The following is a 22,923-nucleotide window of genomic DNA, read 5'->3' on the forward strand; positions in this document are numbered from 1 at the left end:
GCACGGCAGAGGGAATCAGAGCTCCCATCTCTGCCACCTCCCTCCATGACTGTAGCACGGGGATGACAGGGGACCTATTTTATTTTTATTTTATTATTATTATTATCATCATTATTATTATTACTTTGAGCATTTGTAGCCTGCTCATTGGCTGAAATGCTTCCACGGTGGCTTTCATACAATCAAGACAGTCCCTTCCTGCAGGTTTACTAGTCAAACACGACACACAAGGGGAAAGGGACAGGGAGGGAAGAGGAAAAGTATTGCAGGGCTTTTGTTAAAAAAAACAACAACAGAGATAATTCAAGAAAGCAAATCCAGGAGATGGAAGCGGGGCAAAGGGGGGGGGGTCCTACCTGAGCTAAGGCAACAGGATCATCTGGTGAGCAGAGGCCTTCAACGCTGTTGCTTCCCAGACCGTCAGGCACACCTAGCCAAAGAACACAGGAGAGAGTCAGCTGCAGAAAAAGCCAGCACTTTTAACTATTTGAAAGTTTTAAATTATTGATATTAATTTTTCAAAGTGACAGTTTTGACCTACAAAGCTTTAAACGGCTCAGGACCGCAATACGTCAAGGATCCCCTCTCTCCATATGAACTGACTCAGTCCCTGCCATCATCCTCTGATGCCCTTCTGCGTGTGCTCCCTCCATGAGAGGTCCCGAGCAGTGGCGTAGCGTGGGTTGTCAGCACCCGCGGCAAGGCAAGTAATTTGCGCCCCCTAACCCATGGATTTTAGTAGGGGCAGAGAGCTGCGAGTGCGAGAGCGCCCCCCCCGACGTAGCGCCCGGTGCGGCCGGCCCCCCCTGCACCCCCCACGCTACACCGCTGGTCCCGAGGCCTTTTCTGTGGTGGCTCCCCACTTGTGGAAAGGTGAAAGCAGGTCCCCTAAGTGCCTCCCCCCTCAATGCCTGCACCGCACAGCTTTGAGATGCTTACTGCCAGGCCCAGGGGAAGGGTCATCAACTCCAGACGGCAGCCCCAAAGATTGCATTTCAACGCCTGTTTCAGCACAGCTGACCTTCTGGGAGAAAAGAGAAGAGAAAAAGGGAAGCATTTTATTATTATTTATTTTATAAAATTTGTATACTGCTTGATTGTAAAAAAACAACTACCAACCACCTCAAAGCAGCTTATACAAAAAGAATGAAATAATAAATTAAGATCAATAAATTTAAACTTTCAAAGTAACCATGGACAAAAAGCAGATTAAAATTCATATCTACTTTCTAAAGATCTGAGAAGGCTTGTCTAAACAACAATGCTTTTAGCAGTCACCAAAAAGAGTTTGGTGATGGCGCTACCGGCTATCAATTGGCAGGGAGTTCCAAAGTGTAGGGGCTGCCTTACTAAAATATCGAGTTTCTTGTCGCACTTGTAACAGTGCCAGCTCTGCCGATTGAAGTGGATGACTAGCCATGTGTGGGGTAAGCTGATCCCATAGGCAAACAGGTCTTGAGTTTTACCAACCACCAGACTGGCTGCAGCACTAGACAGAAACTGTCTCCTTTGCAGAAAACCCACATCAAGGGGACAAGCTGACTGTATATGAAGAATTCTCATAACCTCAGCTTGGTGTTCTCTTTTTAACACAGCTCTGTTTTTCCTAGTGGATTCGTTCCCCTCCTGCAGCAACCATTTGCCACACCCTCAAAGCTCCTTGCAAGAAGCTTTTGTACTGCCCTTCCTGACTGTTGTGACTCATCACTGACCAAATCTCATGGCTCCCCTGCCTGCAGATAGGAAGATATTTTGCTCTGCTGAGCCTGAAGCCTTTGAAGGAAGGGAAAGATGAATGGAATTAAATCCCAAGGGCAGAGCGCTACTGATTTTCCCTCCAGGCTGGGGGGGAACCTCAGCAGACCCCTCCACAAGGCAAGTAACCCTCATGAACTGGGCTTCCTCCGACAGCAGTGGCAAGTTTGTGATGCCAGAATTCAGGGTTCGGGGAGCCAACTGCAGCACAGCAAGCCGCACTTGGCGTAACTTTCAGACATCTTTGCGACTCTCTCAGTCATTTCTACAGAACTCCTTTCATGGATTTGAGGCTACTGTCTGTTTGGAAACCACTTTGAGTTTTTTCCAACAATCAAGCGGAATATAAATTTTATGAAACAATATATGGTTCGCTTTAATCTACTGGTCTGATACTTGCTCCTAAAAAGACCCCCCAAGATGTCATTTTGATTAGCGTTCCTTCAGATGCCAATGATACATGTACCGTATTTTTCCATCTATAAGACGCCCCCATGTATAAGACGCCCTCTATTTTGGGGGAGTCAGATTTAAGAAAATGGGGGGAGATGGCCCAGAGTATAAGACGCCCCCAAATTTTAGGGTGTATGTGTGTGTATATACACATATACAAACACACACATACATGAATGATGCCTGAGCTACAAGAAAAATGCAAATACAGCAGGAGTTTCTCATTCAGGACAGGTGAAAAGGAGAGCTGTTCTTTGCCAGTGGAAATTAGAGGCAGCTGTGCATTTTGCTACACTTGATCTTAGCCAAAAGGCTGAGAAGCGATTGCATTTTGACTCTCCCAAAGAACCGTCTGGCTGCAGAGGGGCCAGGGAACTGCAGCGGCTTGCCAAGAGAAAAAGCTGAGAGCATGAAAGATACTCTGCACATGCAAAATGTAGGGGAAACACAAGGGGAGAAGGGTCACCTCTGAGGAAGCAACGGCAGTGCTGAAAGCCCAGTTAAGAGGGTGGGCAAAACTCCAGGTGAAATTCCTAAGCGTTCTCTCTCTCTGTGTCCCATGTTAAGCCTCCTAATAATAACCCAGCAAAGAGGATTGCTGGGTGCAGCCAAGAGCGCAGCTTAGAAGGAGCCGTTCTCAGGCAAAGTGCTTAGCCTACTGGAAGGGCTTCTTCGTCCATTCTACTTTTGCTCGGAGGTTACCTGGTTTGACTCTGCCGAAACCACAGGGAATTCGAGCCTCTTTTCCAGCATGGCAACTTTGGAGCGGAGGGTCTCTGAAAAGGCAGAGGAGGGAAGAGAGGTGTTAATCAGAAGAAGAAGACAAGGAGGAAGCGGGATCTGGAAGGAGGCCGGAGTTTGGGGTCAGAGCTGTAAATGGAGTGGTGTCAGGCCAGGCCAGGCCAGGCCATGAGCTCATATCCTCTCTGGAGAAAGGAGGGTTACAGGATGTCCTGGAAGAGGTGATGACACAGGGACACGCTTCTCAAGAGCGATGCTTTCTCAAGGGAAAGTAAAAGCTCAACAGGATTGAGGCTCTCTGCAAAGGATGAGGACGGGAAGACTGGGAGGGGAGCATTTCAGGGAAATGGCGCAATTTTCCCTACGGGGGACTCGGGGTTGTTAGCATAATTGCCTTCATGAATTTGTCTGCATTGCATTTAAAGCCATCCAGGTTGAGGCCATCCCCTTTCACCTTTGGAACAGGTTCCATAGTTTAACTATGACGAAGGGCTTCCTTTTATCTGCCCCAAATCTTCAGCTTCCTAAAGGTAAAGGGACCGCTGACCATTAGGTCCAGTCGTGGCAGACTCTGGGGTTGTGGCGCTCATCTCGCTTTACTGGCCAAGGGAGCCGGCGTACAGCTTCCGGGTCATGTGGCCAGCATGACTAAGCCGCTTCTGGCGAACCAGAGCAGCGCACGGAAACGCCGTTTACCTTCCTGCCGGAGTGGTACCTATTTATCTACTTGCACTTTGACGTGCTTTCGAACTGCTAGGTTGGAAGGAGCAGGGACCGAGCAACGGGAGCTCACCCCGTCGCGAGGATTTGAACCGCTGACCTTCTGATCAGCAAGTCCTGGGCTCTGTGGTTTGACCCACAGCGCCACCCGCGTCCCAATTCAGCTTCCTAGGATGTCCCTGAGCCCTAGAACTCTCCATGCCACACATCACTCCATAAACTTCTATGAAATTATCTGCTCTTTGGCCCCGAAGATAAAAAAAAGTCTCAAATTGGGGGGGGGGGTGCTCTGCCTGATGCTGAGCATGCCTTCTTGGGTTCTCAACTAGCAGAATCCACTTGCTTTGAAGAGGCGGATCACAGGAGAACAGGGGGCCTCTCCCTTGCAAGGTTGTTAAGGGTCTATTCATCTGTTGCCTTAAAAAACACACACACCTGCATGTGAAATCTTAAAAACCCATCCAGCTTAACAATAGAAGGGGCACCACCCCCTCCAAGCGCAAACACCCACTTGCGCTGCAACAAACATGATTATCGTAATCTCTCAGGAGTCTGGCTGTGTCAAGATCTCTGCCAAGAACACTCTGAATTATCCCGGCTGTGTGCAAACCCTGTACAAGATCAGCACACACAAGTGATGTGTGTGTGCATAGAGACCTTGGAAGGCCCGATCCAAGAGGCGAAGTCCAAGTTGGAGCACAGGACTCAAGAACTGGGTCGGCTTTTGGTTGGCCAGGCGCAAGCCAGCAGGCAGGAATTTTAACTGGGTTCAGTGAGTGTTCCACTGAATACACTGTTGGGGGTTAGTTTCTTTTTAAGGGTGCCATCTACCCACAAGCCTGGGCCCTTGCAAAGGAGAGGGGCTGGAAAGCTGAACAAAAACTCATAGTCTTATCATACGAGGCCCATCTCTATTTCCCCCCTTCCCAAGAGAGGGTTAAATAAGAACGGGGCCTTTTTCTGTGGCGACTCCCCAGTTGTGAAATGCTCTCCCTGGCACCATCACTGCATGTCTTTAGGTGCCAGGCAAAAACATTCCTCTTTGCCCAGACCTTAAATAACCTCTTGCCTATTAAAGGTGGAGGAAGCTGTTACCACACTCCTTGGCAGCAAATTCCACTGTCGAACAGCTCTTACTGTCAGGAAGTTCTTCCTAATGTTTAGGTGGAATCTTCTTTCTTGTAGTTTGGATCCATTGCTCCGTGTCCGCTTCTCTGGAGCAGCAGAAAACAACCTTTCTCCCTCCTCTATGTGACATCCTTTTATATATTTGAACATGGCTATCATATCACCCCTTAACCTCCTCTTCTCCAGGCTAAACATGCCCAGCTCCCTTAGCCGTTCCTCATAAGGCATCATTTCCAGTCCTTTGACCATTTTGGTTGCCCTCGAGGCTTGACAACCATATGTCAGGAGTGCTCTGATGGTGTTTCCTGCTTGGCAGGGGGTTGGACTCGATGGCCCTTGTGGTCTCTTCCAACTCTATGATTCTATGATTCTACAATGATTTTATTATGATGCTGTGTATTGTTATACTCTGTACTATGTTTTTACTATTATGCTGTGTAAGGTATGTTCTTAACGTTGTACACCACACTGGGGTCTTTGGATTAAGGGTGGTATATTTATCAGTATCACCACCCTCCAGCCCGTTGAACCCATAGCTCTTCTCCCTTTCCCTGGAACCATTAGCAGTTGCTCTTCATCTTAATCTATTTATACGGGATTCCTGGGGGGAAGCCACACAGCCCTGGCTGGAGAAAGCAGATCACAAACAGGTTTTAGAAGGTGGAAAGTGGCGAAAGAAGAAGGAGAAAGGTACCATTTTCGGCTTGCAGAGCTTCCAGAGTCTTGCGCTGCTCATCTTGCCAGGCATTTCTTGCAAAAGCTGCTGCGTCCTCTCCAGTGGCCAGCTGCAGAGCAGAAGGACACAGAGAACACAAATTAACTTTTGCAGATTGATGTGGGAAATAGATGGAATGGAGTGATGAAGGGACACATGCACAGCTGGTGGGGGCTAGAAACAGGCTGGTCTGCCCCTCCCTGGTTTGCTGGGGCCTTCGGGGAAGCAGTTACCTCGTTCGGCGTAGAGAGCTGCTTTCCTTCCTGAGCTGTAAGTGCTTTGGGTTTGGCCTGTGAATGGTCAGACTCCTTGGGCCTTTCTGGGAGCTCCCCTGGGGAAACAAACACGGAAGGTTAGTTTCCCAGCAACATCTAGAGCCAGCGCCACCTCTTCTGCCCCAGCGCTAACAAAGGGCTGTGTCATCCTGCACCTTACACTTGCGGAATTTGCTTTTCTGTCAATGAGTGGGTGTCACCAGGACTCAGCTTTCACTCTGTAAAAGAAGGACAAGCTTCCATTCAGAGAGCTGCCCTCGGGTCCACTTTCAACAGCCTGGAGACAAAGGCTGCCAAAAGGCACAGCAATCAGGATGGCGGCTCTGCAAGCTGACCTGTTCCTCAAGCCAATGCACCACCGCCGTCCCAAGCAAACCCCCCAAATGGTGCCAAACTCAAGCCTCGAACAACATAACTAGTGTCAGACAAGGTCCCAGGAGACCAGGGTTTAAATCCTCATTCCGCCATGAAATTTGCTTGGCGACCCTGGGCCAGCCACCGTGTCTCAACCTGGCCCACCTCACAGGGTTGTTGTGAGGATAAACTGGAGGGGGGAAGGTGAACCACGTGTTAGGATTCTTGCTCCGTGTTTGCAGTCATGAGATTGTTGTCTATCACATGACGGTGTATGTTTTCATTCCACATAGTGGGAAGTGACGGAGACAGGATGTTTATGTTACTGTGTTCCGTGAAGTGGGACTATTGTCCTTTGTCCTTTCTCTTTTTGCTGTCTGATGAGAAAGAGGAAGGAGCTAAGTCAGAATGCTAGGAGTGTATTATATGTAAATAAACGTAGATTAGCCAAAATGCTGTGCTACCGAGTTCTGTTACGCAAACTGCAAATACTCTGCAGGATCGTAAGTGTGCTGATGCCTCTTGGTATCAGTCGCTGTGATGTTCGGGCTGAAGAAAGCTTTTGAAGCTCCCAAACGATCGACCAGGAGGGAGAGAACATGCCAGTCGGGAATGTGTCTCTGCCAGGGTCCTACACGCGAGTAGGACGGTCCTAGCACTACGTACACCACCTTGAGCGCCTTAGAGGAAAAGGTGGTTTATAAATGTAAATTTTTTTCAAAAAAAACAGAAGAACAAATACAGTCAAATCTCATGTTATGTCCGCTTCATTTTACATTCTTTCAGGTTACGTCCCGCAGCAACCCAGAAGTACCGGAAAGGGTTACTTCCAGGTTTTGCTGCTTGCGCAGATGCACAAAATGACATCACGTGCATGCGCAGAAGCGGCGAATCACAACCCGAGCGTGCGCAGACGCGCCACTGTGGGTTGTGTTCCTTTCATGTTGCAAATGGGTCTCCGGAACGGATCCCGTTCGCAATCAGAGGTTCCACTGTATCTAGCACCGATCATTCCAACACAGTGAACAGATGCAAACCTTGAAAAACTGCTCCCGCCTCCCAAGATTCCAGAATTTGTCCTTTCAAGAATTCAGGCCTATTTCCATTAACCCCCGAGATCTCTGCAGACGAAGGCCTGCTTCCTGACCTTGCTGTGCCAAAGAGCCATCCTCAGAGGAGTGCTCCAGCGGCCGCTCTGCGTTCTGCCGCAGGTGAGCGTTCTCCGACTGCAGAGCCTCATAGCTGGAGCGCATATCCTGCTCTGCTCTTTGGAGCGCAGCAATCTCTTGGCTCTTCTCTGCCATTTCCCCCGCGTGTCTCTCCTCCGCATCTCGGCTCTGGCGCTCGCAGTCTGCTCTCGTTTGGGCGAGCTCCTGAGAGAGCCGCTGCACCTCCTCCTGTGAGCGGTGGGAGGCCAGCTTCTGCTCTGCCAGTTCCAGTTCCAGCCTCTCCACCAGGCTCTGGGACTCCTGCCTCTCGGAAGCAGAGGTGCTGTGCAGGGAATCCAGCTCCTCCTCCACCTTCTGGAGTCTCTCTGAAAGGACCTTGGGAAGTAAAGAGGAGAACACACATGCCTTTCAGGGGTGCAAAGCGATTTTTGTGTATGCACAGAACCCTGGGAAGACCTTTTCCGTGTGCCTCCCCCTCAAGAGGTCTGGAGGGTGGAAACACAAGAACAGGGCCTATTCTGCAATGGCTCCCATTTGTGGAATGCTCTCCCCTAGGATGCTGACCTGTTGCCTTCATTATGCACCTTTAGGCTCCAGGCAAAGAAGTTCCTCTTTAATCAGACCTTTGGCTGTTTGACATCCTATATCCTTTCCAATGTGTTTGTGGAAGGGGAGTTATTGGTTTGTGGATTTGTTGTTGTGCATTTTGTGTTTCATCTTGTATTTTTATGCTATGAACTGCCCTGAGACCGACGGACTGAGGGCGGCATACAAATTTAATAATAATACGGCGGTACCTCAGTTCTTGAACGTTATCTGTTTCAGAAGACCGTTCAACTTCCAAAACATTCGAAAACCGAGGCACAAAGGGCAGCCGGCGAATTAAACTGAGTAAATTGAAAAACACTCAGCAGAAGCCGTTCAAAAACGGAAGCATTATTTCGGCATTTGGGTTCGATACATTCATCAATGGAGACGTAGGAGAACCGAGGTACCACTGTAGTAAGATGCGATTGTATTGCACTGCAGAACTGAGTGTCAAAGAGACATTGTCAACAGTCTATAGAGAATTCTTCCCCTGGAGTCTTGGAGGGGGGAAGTCTCCTGCTTTACGCTGATGTATGTGACTTCCCTGAAATGCTGATCTGCTAGGACTACCGTATTTTTCCGTGTATAAGACGATGTTTCCTTAGAAATAACAGGCAAAAATTGTGGTCATCTTATACATGGATAGCAGAGGGAGGACGTGCGATTGGTGGCAGCAGCCAGGAGGGGATTGGCAGCGCCGATTGGGCGTGTGACTGGTTGCTGTGGCAAGGCCTGCTGATGATTGGCTGTGGCTACGGCACTTGTGCGGTCTATTTACGGTAGTGGCGAGGTGTGTGTGCAATCAGCTGTGGTTGTGTCTAATGTGTATGCGGGCTGCTCAGTCCCCACCTCCCAAAAAATACACAGGAAAATATGGTATTTGCTCAGTGGGCAATTGGCTAGAACATGGGTAGACAAAATAAGACCCGGGGGCCAGATCCAGCCCAACTGCCTTCTAAATCCGGCCCACGGATGGTCGGGGAATCAGGGTGTTTTTACATGAGTAGAATGTGCCCTTTTATTTAAAATGCATCTCTGGGTTATTTGTGGGGCCTGCCTGGTGTTTTTACATAAATAGAATGTGTGCTTTTATTTAAAATGCATCTCTGGGTTATTTTATTATCTTGGCCCAGTATACCTGAAGGAGCGTCTCCACCCCCATCGTTCTGCCCGGATGCTGAGGTCCAGCGCCAAGGGCCTTCTGGCGGTTCCCTCACTGCAAGAAGCAAAGCTACAGGGAACCAGGCAGAGGGACTTCTCGGTGGTGGCGCCTGCCCTGTGGAACGCCCTCCCATCAGATGTCAAGGAAATAAACCACTATCTGACTTTTAGAAGACATCTGAAGGCAGCCCTGTTTAGGGAAGTTTTTAATGTGTGACATTTTAGTGTATTTTTTGTCTTTGTTGGAAGCCGCCCAGAGTGGCTCGGGAAACCCAGCCAGATGGGCGGGGTACAAATAAATTATTATTATTACTATTTGTGTGGCATAGGAATTCATTCATATTTTTTTTCTTTTTCAAAATATAGTCCAGCCCATATGGTCTGAGGGACAGTGGACAGACCCACGGCTGAAAAGGTTTGCTGACCCCTGGGCCAGAATGTGTTGCATCACAGCTTGTCACACACTGGGCTCCAGGTTTCGTGGTACCATCCGCCAATGAGCAAAGGATGGAGAGGGTTGATGGGTCGACAGTCCCGCTTTGCAGCAGAGGGAGTGGAAGCCTCTGACCCTTTCCAGCTCTTATCGTCCTGAATGTAAGTACCTGTTTCTGCTCTTCGGTAATGTTCAGCTCCTGCTGCAACAATTCCACCACCTGCGTCCGCCCCAGCAAGGCTGCCTCCTGCTCCTCCAGCTTCCGTTGCAACAGCCGCAGGTTCTGAGACAGAGAGAACACCAGTTTTGCCAGGCTCAGAGGCACAAATCCAGAGATCACAGCACGGACCTTTCACTTGCGGGCTTCTTTGTCTCTGGCTCTCCTCGCCTGAGCCCTCCAACCCCTTTTACGGGCCCAGATTGGGGCGCGTATCTCACCCCTCACCCCCAAACCTCTGCCAACGCACCTGCTGCATTTCCGCTTCCAGATCCGAACGGGCGGCTAGCTGGTGCAATTCGGCCTGGTGCTGGTGGGCCTGTTCCTTCAGGAGAGAGTCCTTCTTCTGAACCTCCTCTTGCAGAGTGCTGAGCTGCCAACAGAACACACTAGTTAAAAAGTTGCTAGCAGGAATGCCCTGTGCCTTTGGAGTCAAAAAGGTTTTTCAAGGAGCAAAGAAACTCATACAGTGGTACCTCGGGTTACATACGCTTCAGGTTACAGTCTCCGCTAACCCAGAAATAGTACCTTGGGTTAAGAACTTTGCTTCAGGATGAGAACAGAAATCGTGCTCCGGCGGTGCGGCGGCAGCAGGAGGCCCCATTAGCTAAAGTGGTGCTTCAGGTTAAGAATAGTTTCAGGTTGAGAACGGATCTCCGGAACGAATTAAGTACTTAACCTGAGGTACCACTGTATTAGTATTTTAAATCTAGTCCAGCAACCTGTCTATGGGAAGCCCACAGACAGGACCTGAAAACTATCAGGCAACAAAATTATCCTCCCCGCTTGTGATCCCTCGGAAACTGGCATTCAGAGGCAAACTCCCTCCAACAGTGAACATAGCATTTGCAGCTAGTAAAGGTAAAGGGACCCCAACCGCTAGGTCCAGTCGTGGCCGACTCTGGGGTTGCGGCGCTCATCTCGCTTTATTGGCTGAGGGAGCCGGTGTACAGCTTCCGGGTCATGTGGCCAGCATGACTAAGCCGCTGCTGGCGAACAAGAGCAGCGTACGGAAACGCCATTTACCTTCCCGCCGGAGCGGTACCTATTTATCTACTTGCACTTTGACGTGCTTTCGAACTGCTACGTTGGCAGGAGCAGGGACTGAGCAACGGGAGCTCACCCCGTCGCAGGGATTCGAACCCCCGAATCCCCTCCGACAGTCATCCAAGTTGATGACCACCATCGCTTCCTGCAGATGGGAGTTCCATAGTTTTACTATGTGCCGTTTGAAGAAGTATCTCCTTTTTTCTGTGCTGTTCAATGCACTGAGGCATTACCTTTGAATGCATCTCAGAATAAACTGCTGAGAAGCCAGTGGCAGGAGGTGGCCACAACCCAACTCGACGTACAGAGAGTTCCATTTATTTATTTATTGCATTTACATCTCATCTTTTTCTGCAAGGAGCTCAAGGTGGCGTACGTGGTTCTCTCCCTCCTCATTTAACCCCCACAACAACCCTGTGAGGTAGGTTAGGCTGAGAGGAAGTGAGTGACTCCCAAAGCGACATGGAGAACTTCATGGGATTTGAACCCTGGTCTCTTAGGTCCTAGCCCAACTCCTTAACCTCTATGCCGCAATTCCAAATTCTGCCCTTGCTCAAACGAGTCCCAGAATGCCAAAAGTAGTGACTAAGATACAGTGGTACCTCGGGTTACAGACGCTTCAGGTTACAGACTCTGCTAACCCAGAAATAGTAGAATCATAGAACCATAGAATCATAGAGTTAGAAGAGACCACAAGGGCTATCGAGTCCAACCCCCTGCCAAGCAGGAAACACCATCAGAGCACTCCTGACATATGGTTGTCAAGCCTCTGCTTAAAGACCTCCAAAGTAGGAGACTCCACCACACTCCTTGGCAGCAAATTCCACTGTCGAACAGCTCTTCCTGTCAGGAAGTTCTTCCTAATGTTTAGATGGAATCTTCTTTCTTGTAGTTTGGATCCATTTCTTCGTGTCCACTTCTCTGGAGCAGCAGAAAACAACCTTTCTCCCTCCTCTATGTGACATCCTTTTATATATTTGAACATGGCTATCATATCACCCCTTAACCTCCTCTTCTCCAGGCTAAACATGCCCAGCTCCCTTAGCCGTTCCTCATAAGGCATCATTTCCAGTCCTTTGACCATTTTGGTTGCCCTCGAGGCTTGACAACCATATGTCAGGAGTGCTCTGAAATCTTAAAAACCCATCCAGCTTAACAATAGAACAGTACCACCCCCTCCAAGCGCAAACACCCACTTGCGCTGCAACAAACATGATTATCGTAATCTCTCAGGAGTCTGGCTGTGTCAAGATCTCTGCCAAGAACACTCTGAATTATCCCGGCTGTGTGCAAACCCTGTACAAGATCAGCACACACAAGTGATGTGTGTGTGCATAGAGACCTTGGAAGGCCCTGACCCAAGAGGCGAAGTCCAAGTTGGAGCACAGGACTCAAGAACTGGGTCGGCTTTTGGTTGGCCAGGCACAAGCCAGCAGGCAGGAATTTTAACTGGGTTCAGTGAGTGTTCCACTGAATACACTGTTGGGGGTTAGTTTCTTTTTAAGGGTGCCATCTACCCACAAGCCTGGGCCCTTGCAAAGGAGAGGGGCTGGAAAGCTGAACAAAAACTCATAGTCTTATCATACGAGGCCCATCTCTATTTCCCCCCTTCCCAAGAGAGGGTTAAATAAGAACGGGGCCTTTTTCTGTGGCGACTCCCCAGTTGTGAAATGCTCTCCCTGGCACCATCACTGCATGTCTTTAGGTGCCAGGCAAAAACATTCCTCTTTGCCCAGACCTTAAATAACCTCTTGCCTATTAAAGGTGGAGGAAGCTGTTACCACACTCCTTGGCAGCAAATTCCACTGTCGAACAGCTCTTACTGTCAGGAAGTTCTTCCTAATGTTTAGGTGGAATCTTCTTTCTTGTAGTTTGGATCCATTGCTCCGTGTCCGCTTCTCTGGAGCAGCAGAAAACAACCTTTCTCCCTCCTCTATGTGACATCCTTTTATATATTTGAACATGGCTATCATATCACCCCTTAACCTCCTCTTCACCCCTTAACCTCCTCTTCTCCATGCCCAGCTCCCTTAGCCGTTCCTCATAAGGCATCGTTTCCAGGCCTTTGACCATTTTGGTTGCCCTCTCTGGACACGTTCCAGTTTGTCAGTGTCCTTCTTGAACTGTGGTGCCCAGAACTGGACACAGTACTCCAGGTGAGGTCTGACCAGAGCAGAATACAGTGGCACTATTACTTCCCTTGATCTAGATGCTATACTCCTATTGATGCAGCCCAGAATTGCATTGGCTTTTTTAGCTGCCGCGTCACACTGTAGTACCTTTGCTTAAGAATTCTGCTTCAGGATGAGAACAGAAATCACGCAGCAGCAGCGGGAGGCCCCATTAGCTAAGGTGGTACCTCAGGTTAAGAACAGTTTCAGGTTAAGAATGGACCTCAGGAACTAATTAAGTTCTTAACTTGAGGTACCACTGTATTACAAAAAGCCTTCACAACCTCCTCCTGATGTTTGATGTCTTATCGTGGTTTTTAATATTCTGTTGGGAGCCACCCAGAGTGGCTGGGGAAACCCAGCCAGATGGGCAGGGTATAAATAATTGTTGTTGTTGTTGTTGTTGTTGTTTCCTCCCTACCTGGGTCTGTGCTTCCTCCAGGCTTCTTGTTTTTGCGTCCAGCTCTTCCTGCAGCTCCTGACACCGCCTTTGCAGAAGCTCGGTCTCCTCTTCCCGCTCATCCCGCGTCCCTTGGTCACTCTGAAAAGGAGGCAGCGAGTTACTGAAAGGGAGTGATCTGTGAACAGCATACTTCTGACTGGGAAAGAAGAGGTTCGGTTAACCCACTGGCCAAACACTTCTGAGCATTTTTTTAACGCATTAGCTTCATTAGAACACAAACATGGCTTTGAAAGGATATATGATTTCTGACATGATTGAGAATCGTAGAGCCAGGGACGGAGAACTTTAAAGCATTAAAATCGGGATGTGGAAAACATGGAAACAACGAGGAGAGACAGGACTGAGATTTGGAGATATGCTTCAGAGGTCCAGACTATGGGAAGCCCCGAAAAATCAACAAATACAATTTGGATTGTAGCTTGGCCTTTTTTATTTTAGTTTTTTGTTTTAATTGGATTATGATTGGATATGTTAACTGGATACTTTTTATTGGAAAATTAATAAAAATGATTTTTTTAAAAAAATAACGCTAACATGACTTTTCCCTTGACTCGTCATAATTTAATCTTGTAGCTAAAGCTTTCTAGATGTGAAAAGAGGCACACTGCCAGTCCTCACTGATAATAATAATAATAATAATAATAATAATAATAATAATAATAATAATAAAAATTTTATTTATATCCCGCCCTCCCCGGCCAAAGCCGGGCTCAGGGTGGCTAACAACAATAAAACAGTACAACAGTACAACACAACACTCTAAAATCATTCATTATAAAATTAATTCAAATAAACCACTGGCAACCATTGGGCCAGAGCTTCGCGAAGATTGCCGAAGGAGGGAGTCAGGCTGTGCCCTGGCCAAAGGCCTGGTGGAACAGCTCTGTCTTGTAGGCCCTGCGAAAAGATGCCAAGTCCCGCAGGGCCCTAGTCTCTTGTGACAGAGTGTTCCACCAGATCGGAGCCACAGCCGAAAAAGCCCTGGCTCTAGTTGAGGCCAGCCTAACCTCTCTGTGGCCTGGGACCTTCAAGATGTTTTTATTTGAAGACCGTAAGTTTCTCTGTGGGGCATACCAGGAGAGGCGGTCCCGTAGGTACGAGGGTCCTAGGCCGTATAGGGCTTTAAAGGTTAAAACCAGCACCTTAAACCTGATCCTGTACTCCACCGGGAGCCAGTGTAGCTGGTATAGCACCGGGTGAATGTGATCTCGCGGCGAAGACCTCGTAAGGAGTCTCACTGCAGCATTCTGCACCCGCTGGAGTTTCTGGGTCAGTCTCAAGGGCAGCCCCACGTAGAGCGAGTTACAATAATCCAGTCTGGAAGTGACCGTCACGTGGATCACAGTGGCAAGGTCAGGGCGAGAGAGGTAAGGAGGAGAGGAGCTCGCTGAGGGGTTCCTGGGGAAGCACATCAGAAGCCAGAGGGGCAAGGACTTCCTGGCGATGTGGAAGGAGCTCAGGTCCACGTAGCTCACTAGCATCCACCGCAGCTTAGCACACAAGAGACACAAGCAGCGAACAGGGACAAAAGTGTTTCAGCAACCGGCTGTGTGGCTGAGCTACTTCCCAGGGCAAAGAACGGCTTCTGAGAGCACGGAGGGCAGGTGATGTCCAAAAATAAAAAGGTGTGCCATATGAAAAGCAGAGTAAGCATTCTGGACCAGGAGGCTGGCTAGTCTCACCTTTGTGGAAGAAAGAGGGTCCGTTGCGGGAGATGCTGCTCCCTGTTCTGAAAGTTGCTCAAGCAGCTTGCTCTGAGATGCCAGCTTAGCTTTGGCCTGCAGTTTCAGCTTCCGCAGCTTGGCTTCCGCAGCCTGCTTTTCTTCCTAGAGGAGGGAATTTTTACATACAGGAATGACAGCATGTTCAAAGGCTGATGTGAGCCAAGGCCCTGCAGTGGGGCAAGAGGCTGGGCTCAATGGCCTCCTGGCCCCCATCTCAGTTTTGCGATTTTAAGTGTTGCAGCAGACAAAAGGTTCCCAGTTACGGAAGAGTTGAGCAGCGACGCCTCCCACAGAGGAACGGTACCTGTAGCAGGGCATCCTTCTGCCGTAGCTGAGCATCCTTCTCGCGCACCAGGTCCTTCAGCTGCGCCACCAGCCTCTCCATGTGGCCCAGCCGTTCCAGAACGTCCTCTGACGTCTCCTCCCCATTCTGCTGGTTGGGCTCCAGGACCGGGCCCTGCGGGGTAACAAGAAGAACTCTGTGTAACAACGCCATGGCCAAAGGACCCAACATCTAGCTTCATCCCTAGGGCTAAACATCTGGCGGTGGAAGTTCCACACCATATTATTATTTTTATTTATAAAATGTACATACTGCCCTCCCTCCAAAGATCACAAGGCAGTTTACAGAATAAAAGCACCAAACACATAACATAATAACAAGAAACCCCACCCCAAACACATTTTTTTTAAAAAAAGCCATTCACTCTTTAATCAGCCAAAGGCCTGGTTGAAGAGAAATGTTTTCACCTGGCGCCTAAAGATATAGAATCATAGAATCATAGAATCCTAGAGTTGGAAGAGACCACAAGGGCCATCGAGTCCAACCCCCTGCCAAGCAGGAAACACCATCAGAGCACTCCTGACATATGGTTGTCAAGCCTCTGCTTAAAGACCGCCAAAGAAGGAGACTCCACCACACTCCTTGGCAGCAAATTCCACTGTCGAACAGCTCTTACTGTCAGGAAGTTCTTCCTAATGTTTAGGTGGAATTTTCTTTCTTGTAGTTTGGATCCATTGCTCCGTGTCCGCTTCTCTGGAGCAGCAGAAAACAACCTTTCTCCCTCCTCTATGTGACATCCTTTTATATATTTGAACATGGCTATCATATCACCCCTTAACCTCCTCTTCTCCAGGCTAAACATGCCCAGCTCCCTTAACCATTCCTCATAAGGCATCGTTTCCAGGCCTTTGACCATTTTGGTTGCCCTCCTCTGGACACGTTCCAGTTTGTCAGTGTCCTTCTTGAACTGTGGTGCCCAGAATATGTAATGAAGATGCTAGGCGAGCCTTCCTGGGGAGAGCGTTCCACAAACGGGGAGCCACCACAGATAAGGCCTGTTCTCATGTTGCCATAGGCATCTCACATGACTTCCCCAAACAACTCTGGGAATGATAGTTCCCCCTCACCAAGCTGTGATGCCCAGCACCCTTAACAAACTACAGTTCTTGGGATTTTTGGGAGGTGGGGAGAGGAGGTAGTCATGGGCTTAAATGTGCATTGGACGTGTTTTAAATGTATGGTGTGGATTTGCCCTGAGAGTCCTGGAGAGCAGTACAGTGGTACCTCGCAAGACGAATGCCTCGCAAGACGAAAAACGGGCAAGACGAAAGAGTTATCCGTTTTTGGAGTCGTTCCGCAAGACGAATTTCCCTATGGGCTTGCTTCGCAAGACGAAACGTCTTGCGAGTTCTTGCGAGTTTGTTTCCTTTTTCTTAAAGCCGCTAATAGCCGCTAAGCCGCTAATAGCTGCTAAGCCGCTAATAGCCGCTAAGCCGCTAATAGCCGTGCTTCGCAAGACGAAAAAACCGCAAGACGGAGAGACTCGCGGAACGGATTAATTTCGTCCTGCAAGGCACCACTGTAATCAGAAATAGCTTAGAGAAATCAAGGGCTGCTTTACACAAAGATGTCCACTTCATGCAGCGGTCGCCAGGTGATTGGCTTTGCATCTATGAATGAGCCATCCCAAATCAAGCACCACAGACAGAACTTGCAGGCTGCCGCAATTGGCACACTTCTGAGAGGACGCCATTCACATTCACTCATACCTCGGGTTGAAGTAGCTTCAGGTTAAGTATTTTTGGGTTGCACTCCGCGGCAACAGAAGTAACGGAGCGCGTTACATCTGGATTTCGCTGCTTGTGCATGCGCAGACGCTCAAAATGATGTCACGTGCATGCGCGGAAGTGGCAAAACACGGCCCACACATGCACAGACGCGTGTTACGTTTACTTCAGGATGCGAACGGGGCTCCTGATCGGATCCCATTCGTATCCAGAGGTATCACTGTGTTCAGCTGTGGACCATCGGTCATTAAAGGACACAATGGGTGTGAAAGCAGGCAGTGAACGTGCATGCGTGAAGCAGCTCTAAATGGTGTGATACTGCTTGGACTGCAGGACTGAAAACACAGCTGGGGGTGGGGATCCTCCGGACTGGTGGCTTTGGAGCTGAGGCTTATCTACTAATGAATGCCCCACGGTCTCTATGGAGGAGCCAGGAGCCAGTGCAGAAGGTGGCAGCTCATCTTCTCACAGAATTAGTGTGTATGGTGCAGGTCATTATAGAATCACAGAACTGTAGCATGGAAAGGGACTTTAAGGGTCATCTGGTCCAATCCCCCACAATGCAGGCATCTCATCACCAGCATTTATGCTGTCTTCTGCCTGTTCCCAAGACAATTTAAGGCACAGGCTTTGAGCACAAATGCCCTCCTTGTTTTCAGCTGCCTGTGTGCAGCCAGGACCTCCTAGCCCAGCTGGCACCTCGGGAGAAGCACATGCATGCTGCAGACCCTTCCTTCCCCACACCCACTGGGCAGCAGGCCTCGGCTGGGAAAAAGCTACTTACATCAGGCTGATCGGCAGCCTCCACAGCCTCTCCTTCCCCTGACAGCTCCTGCAGGACAGTGTTGGCCAGTCCCGACAAGCGGCTCAGCATCTTGAGCCTCCAGCTCTTGCAGGACAGAGAAGGAGGAGGAGAAAGTGGATGTCAGCACAAATGGGAAAGGTTTGGGGCTAGGTTTAGTCGCTGCACAGGGAACGTGCTTCTGCCATGATGTCATAGCAAAAGCCAAAAGAGGCAAGGAAGAACTTGCTTATTGCCCAAGGCCACGCACAAAAATCAAGCATCCAGACATCTCAAGCATGCATGGAATAAGGGACTGCCCCATCTGCTGCTGTCCAGGATGAAGCATCCCCGTGGAAACAGAATGACACACACACCCGCCCACCTCAGGCCAAGTGTTTGCCTTGGTCAGAAGCCGGAAATTCACTTCACTGGGTTACAGAAATCAGGAATGTGCCTCACGGATGATGGGGTAAAGGACATTTCCTTAGATCTGTTCCTCACCCAGGTTTCTAAATGGGCCCTTGCCTGGCAGCCTAGAGAATTACCACCAAGCAACTAGGCTAGGAAGCTTGCAGAAGCTGAAAAGGAATCGAATCCTTTTATTTATCCTTTCTGGTCAACCATGGGCCACAAATTATTTTTAAAAAAGGAATGTGTGAGTGAGGAATGCACACTACGCTTGGGATGTTCCAAGGACGGGCTTTCAAGCCTGAACTTGCTGCACCAGAACCAAGAAACCCTGAAAGGCAGAGCACCCCCGCAGCAACTCCAAACTGCTCAAGGCAGAGGGAGGATGGGCAGAGGCAGTGGCCTTGAGCGAACAGATTCCCACATCTCATCACCTGCATTCTCAACACCCACACCGCTTCCCTACAGCAGCCAAAACATGGACATTTCAAGTGCTGCAGAATCAAAACCAAATATCCTGACAGGCTTTACAACCTTCGTTGTCTGAATCTAACTCCCATCAGACCCACTGTGAAAGGTCAGGGGTGATGGAAGCAGCAATCCAACAGCATTGGAAGGCCCCAGCTACCCGCCAACACCACTGCTTGAAGGTACCTTTAAACGGTGGCAGGGAGGGGATTCCCTGTTCCTGCTGCCTCACCCTTTATTTATAAAAACAGTTTCCTGACTTTCCAACAAATGGTGTTCTTGCCCAGGTCACATACGCACAACTGACTTGTTGTGGAAGCAGAGGTGACACTGCCTGCTCCTGAAACACCAGCCAGAACATCAGCAAAGGCTACCCGGACATTGACGATAAGAGTTTCCTGCTCAACTCCCTTGGGCGCTTTGGGTGGGGCTGCTGAGGATGAGAGCAACAAGCACTTTCTCAGAAGCTGTTAATTCTGTTTGACTTCACTGGCATGAGTGTGGCCAAGAAACTGTGCTGTGAATCAGCAGATCCCTGGTCCAAGTCTGCCAAGACTCACCAAGCGCAGCCTTGGGCAACCCAGGACCTCTCAGCTTTAGCCTAACCTGATTTTCGGGAAGCGGGGATAGACTTGCCTATGCAAAATACGGTAATTTGCAAAGGGTAAAATTTGCACCAGAAAATGTTCTGAAGCCCTAGAGAGCGGTCTAACTTAGCACATGCGTTTTACTACAAAACCTTGAAACTGCTGAACTTGTCTAACGTTTATTTGAAATTAGCATTCATTGATTGTTAATAATGAACTTATGAACTGGCAAATTTTCCACAGAAAAAGAAAGCACTGGGATTTCTTTTATGCCCAACATAACTGCCCAACTACCTGTATTAAGGGGATAATAATACTGACTGATCTTACTTGGAAACCCAGCCAGATGGGCTTGGTATAAATAATAAATTATTACTACTACTACTACTACTACTACTACTACTACTATTATTATTATTATTATTATTATTGGGCTGTTGTATGAATTACAACAAATGCATGCTTGGGAAATGTTGCATTTTACGGCACTTCACTCTAGGAAAGCTACACTTAGAGGTAGTGAATCAGATACATCTTTGTCTCACATGGCAGCACACCTGTGGTTTTCCAACACAGAGCCTTATGCAAACCAGCCCTTCAGTCAAGTAAGAAGCGAGGGTGAATCATCAGGCCAGGTGAGTGGAAACCCAAACAGATTCCTTGGGGCAACTCCCCTGCAGAAGGTTAATTAAGGTAATGAGCCTGAGGCACCTGCTTCTGCTCTTACAGAATGTTTATGCCTTGTTATCAAGAAAAGATCACTTGATAATAATGAGAAATAATGCCTTTTAGTGTCACCCACCCAGTATTGTGGAATACTCTGTCAACAGAGATTCAGCAGGCAAGTATTATTATTATTTACTGAATTTATACACTGCCCTATACCCGGAGGTCTCAGAATAAAATCAAAATATAAAACCACAATATACATAATCAAAAAAACAACCCAATAACACCCACCCTCCCCCCAAAAACCCACCTTTTAAAAAGGGCATAAGAGTACATCTTTCTACGCTGGTTAACTGATGCCTGTTTTTAACCCTTTAGTACGTTTTACTGCATGTTTTATCTATTTCTGTTGTGAACTGCTTTTAGTTTTTTCTTAATGAAATAGCGCTCTATATTTTTATAAGTAAATAAAACAAAACACTCCTTGTTTAATTCCAGCTTGTCAAAGTAACCGAGGCCACAGCCCACTCTCTGTTTGCACTGGGCACAGAATGGAAGATTACAAACTTAAGGAACATTTTAGCCACTTCCTGGTTTCAAACGTAGCAGCCCAGTTTGCATGTAACGCTCACCCAAGCCATGGCTTTGAGCAGGCAAGCAAACGTGCGGGTTCCTGGAGTGATGGTTGTGGTACTGCTGCTGCAACGCTATCAGAGGCTAAGCCGTGGTTTGGGTCTGCATGATGTGTGAACCCAGCTTTGTGGTTTGACTTAAGACGAACATGGGTTGTAAACCAAGAGCAAATCCCAGTTACAGCTCATGGCTTGTTTCACTCCTGGCTTAGCCCCAGGTGAGGGAGGGATGCTGCAACCTTCTCTCAGGGAACCGGCACATTTGCTCATTTGTGCATTACTTGCGAGCCAAGCTAATGCTGTGCAATGTGAAAGCAACCCCAAGACACATGAGAGCTGTCAAACTGGTGCACTGGAACCAGCAAGACAAGCGGAGGTACCAACAATTTCAGCTTATGGGAAGTCCACTGAGAAGAGGAGCCTGCCTTTAAAGAGCACCTGCAGGGGTGGCGGCAGAGCTGGATTTCGGTTTGATGAGGCCCTAAGCTACTGAAGGTAAAGAGGCCCTTTATATGTTCAGCTGTCCGTTGTCCACAATAAATTGTGGCTGTTTTTTGTGTGGAATATATGCTATAAGGTAATTGATGGTGCTAATAGGTATCTCAAGCCATTTGCACATGTTGCCATGCACCCAGTCCATGCAGAATGTAGGCACCCTATATATAGAAAGGAGCAAACCAGTGATATTTTGGGGAGCATGTGGGGCCCATTCCTTACATCCTAGGAGCCTACACAACACAAAACACTGTTGCTGTATGTAGGTTTTATTTTATTTGATTTTCATCTTATATTTTGGAAATGTACCTCCAGTTGTTTTTCCTTTAATTTTTTTGGGGGCCCCCAAGAGAGTGGGACCCTAAGCTATAAGATTGCTTAGAACAACAACTACCAGGCTTTTAGAAGACATCTGAAGACAGCCCTGTTTAGGGAAGCTTTTAATGTTTGATGGACTACTATATTTTAATATTTTGTTGGAAGCCGCCCAGAGTGGCTGGGGCAACCCAGCCAGATGGTAGGGGCATAAATAATAAATTATTATTATTATACGTAAATCTTGCTGCAAGACAAGCGGAGGGTACCAACAGTTTCCGGCTTATGGGAAGTCCAAGGGGCAGAGACTGAGAAGAGGAGGCTGCAGGGTGGGTGCAAGGCAACAGAGACCCAAATGGAGCTCCCAAACAGTAAAGCCTTTCCTGTCCTTGATGGGCAGACACCTGCAAGCGGAGCAGAGAGAAGGGTGACCAAGCCGCCGTTAAAGACACAGGAGCAGAGGGATGCAGAGCTCATGGCAACCTTGCCTGGAGAAAGGCACGGATCTGCTGCGAGGGACGTGCCAGGCTGGACAGTTGCATGGGCACTTTTGAGAAGGCAGCTCCCGGGTGGGGGGTCACGGAGGGTGGCTTCCCACCGCTTCCCCTCCATTCCCGAGGTTCAAGAGGTGCAGCCACGCTGGCCTAAGGATGCCGCAGGTCCACAGAACTGTAGCGCTGGAAGGGACCACTAGGGTCATCTAGCCCGACCCCGGTTGTTTGAGCCAGGCACCGAGATTGAGCTCTACCGGCTGAGCCATCCCTGGGCCGACCCGAGGCTGCCCCTGTTGGCCTTCTGCCTTCCTCCCTCCAACAGAGGAGCTGCTGCCTCCGCACCCTGCGGTTTTAGCAGCCGCACAGCAGGCCGAAGTTCAGCGGCCGCTGAGCTACACCGGTGGAACTTCTGCCTGCGCGCCTCCCTCCCTCCCCCCCCCCACCGGAGGAGCAGCCTAAGGGCTCGCCGAGCTCCCTCAGGGCGGGCGGAGAGGGGCAGCCTTGCCTGGCCGGGCCCGGCAGCAGACTCACCGCTCTTCTCCTCAGCCCGCGTCCTCTCCGGGTTCCGGCCACATCAGCACCGGAAGTGCCCTGGTCTCTGCCCCTCGGCGCTTCCGGGTTGCTCCCTTCAAGCGCCCGCCTCTCGTCCAATCAGAACCCGTGCAGCTCCTAGACGGACGGAGCGCCCTTCCAACCGCAGCGCAGGGCTTGGGCCGTTGCCGGGGTGACGCCGCGGCCGGCGCAGCCGCGTCGCGCCACTTGCGCGTCCGCCAATCAGCAGGGCGGGATTCTCTCTCCTCCTCCCTCTCTTTCCCACAAAGCGAGCCGCACGAAAACAAAACGCAAGGAGCCAATCAGGAAGCGAGGTCTCCCCCCGCCCACCGGCG

At 49.2% G+C, this 22,923-nt stretch overlaps 1 protein-coding gene across 2 annotated transcripts in view; it reads right to left on the reverse strand.

Moving 5' to 3' along the window:
* The window catches only part of GOLGB1 (golgin B1), a 43,766-nt gene extending 21,086 nt beyond the window's left edge, over nt 1-22,680 (reverse strand). Inside the window, exons 1-13 of one of the 2 annotated variants that reach the window (XM_081209696.1) lie at nt 22,568-22,680; nt 17,969-18,073; nt 15,419-15,571; nt 15,073-15,216; nt 13,349-13,468; nt 9,960-10,082; nt 9,662-9,775; nt 7,289-7,685; nt 5,746-5,843; nt 5,492-5,582; nt 2,911-2,984; nt 940-1,021; nt 357-430 (exon numbers count right to left, since the gene is read on the reverse strand). In XM_081209696.1, coding sequence (XP_081065822.1) covers nt 357-430; nt 940-1,021; nt 2,911-2,984; nt 5,492-5,582; nt 5,746-5,843; nt 7,289-7,685; nt 9,662-9,775; nt 9,960-10,082; nt 13,349-13,468; nt 15,073-15,216; nt 15,419-15,571; nt 17,969-18,058 — 1,560 coding nt within the window. In that variant the 5' untranslated portion in view covers nt 18,059-18,073; nt 22,568-22,680. Of the gene's footprint in view, nt 1-356; nt 431-939; nt 1,025-2,910; nt 2,985-5,491; nt 5,583-5,745; nt 5,844-7,288; nt 7,686-9,661; nt 9,776-9,959; nt 10,083-13,348; nt 13,469-15,072; nt 15,217-15,418; nt 15,572-17,968; nt 18,074-22,567 lie in introns of both variants that reach the window. The other variant, XM_081209695.1, reaches the window with a different exon arrangement.
* Between the last annotated feature and the right edge of the window lie 243 nt (nt 22,681-22,923).

Source organism: Podarcis bocagei, assembly GCF_964188305.1.
Source record: "Podarcis bocagei genome assembly, chromosome: 10".
NCBI classification, from domain to species: domain Eukaryota; kingdom Metazoa; phylum Chordata; class Lepidosauria; order Squamata; family Lacertidae; genus Podarcis; species Podarcis bocagei.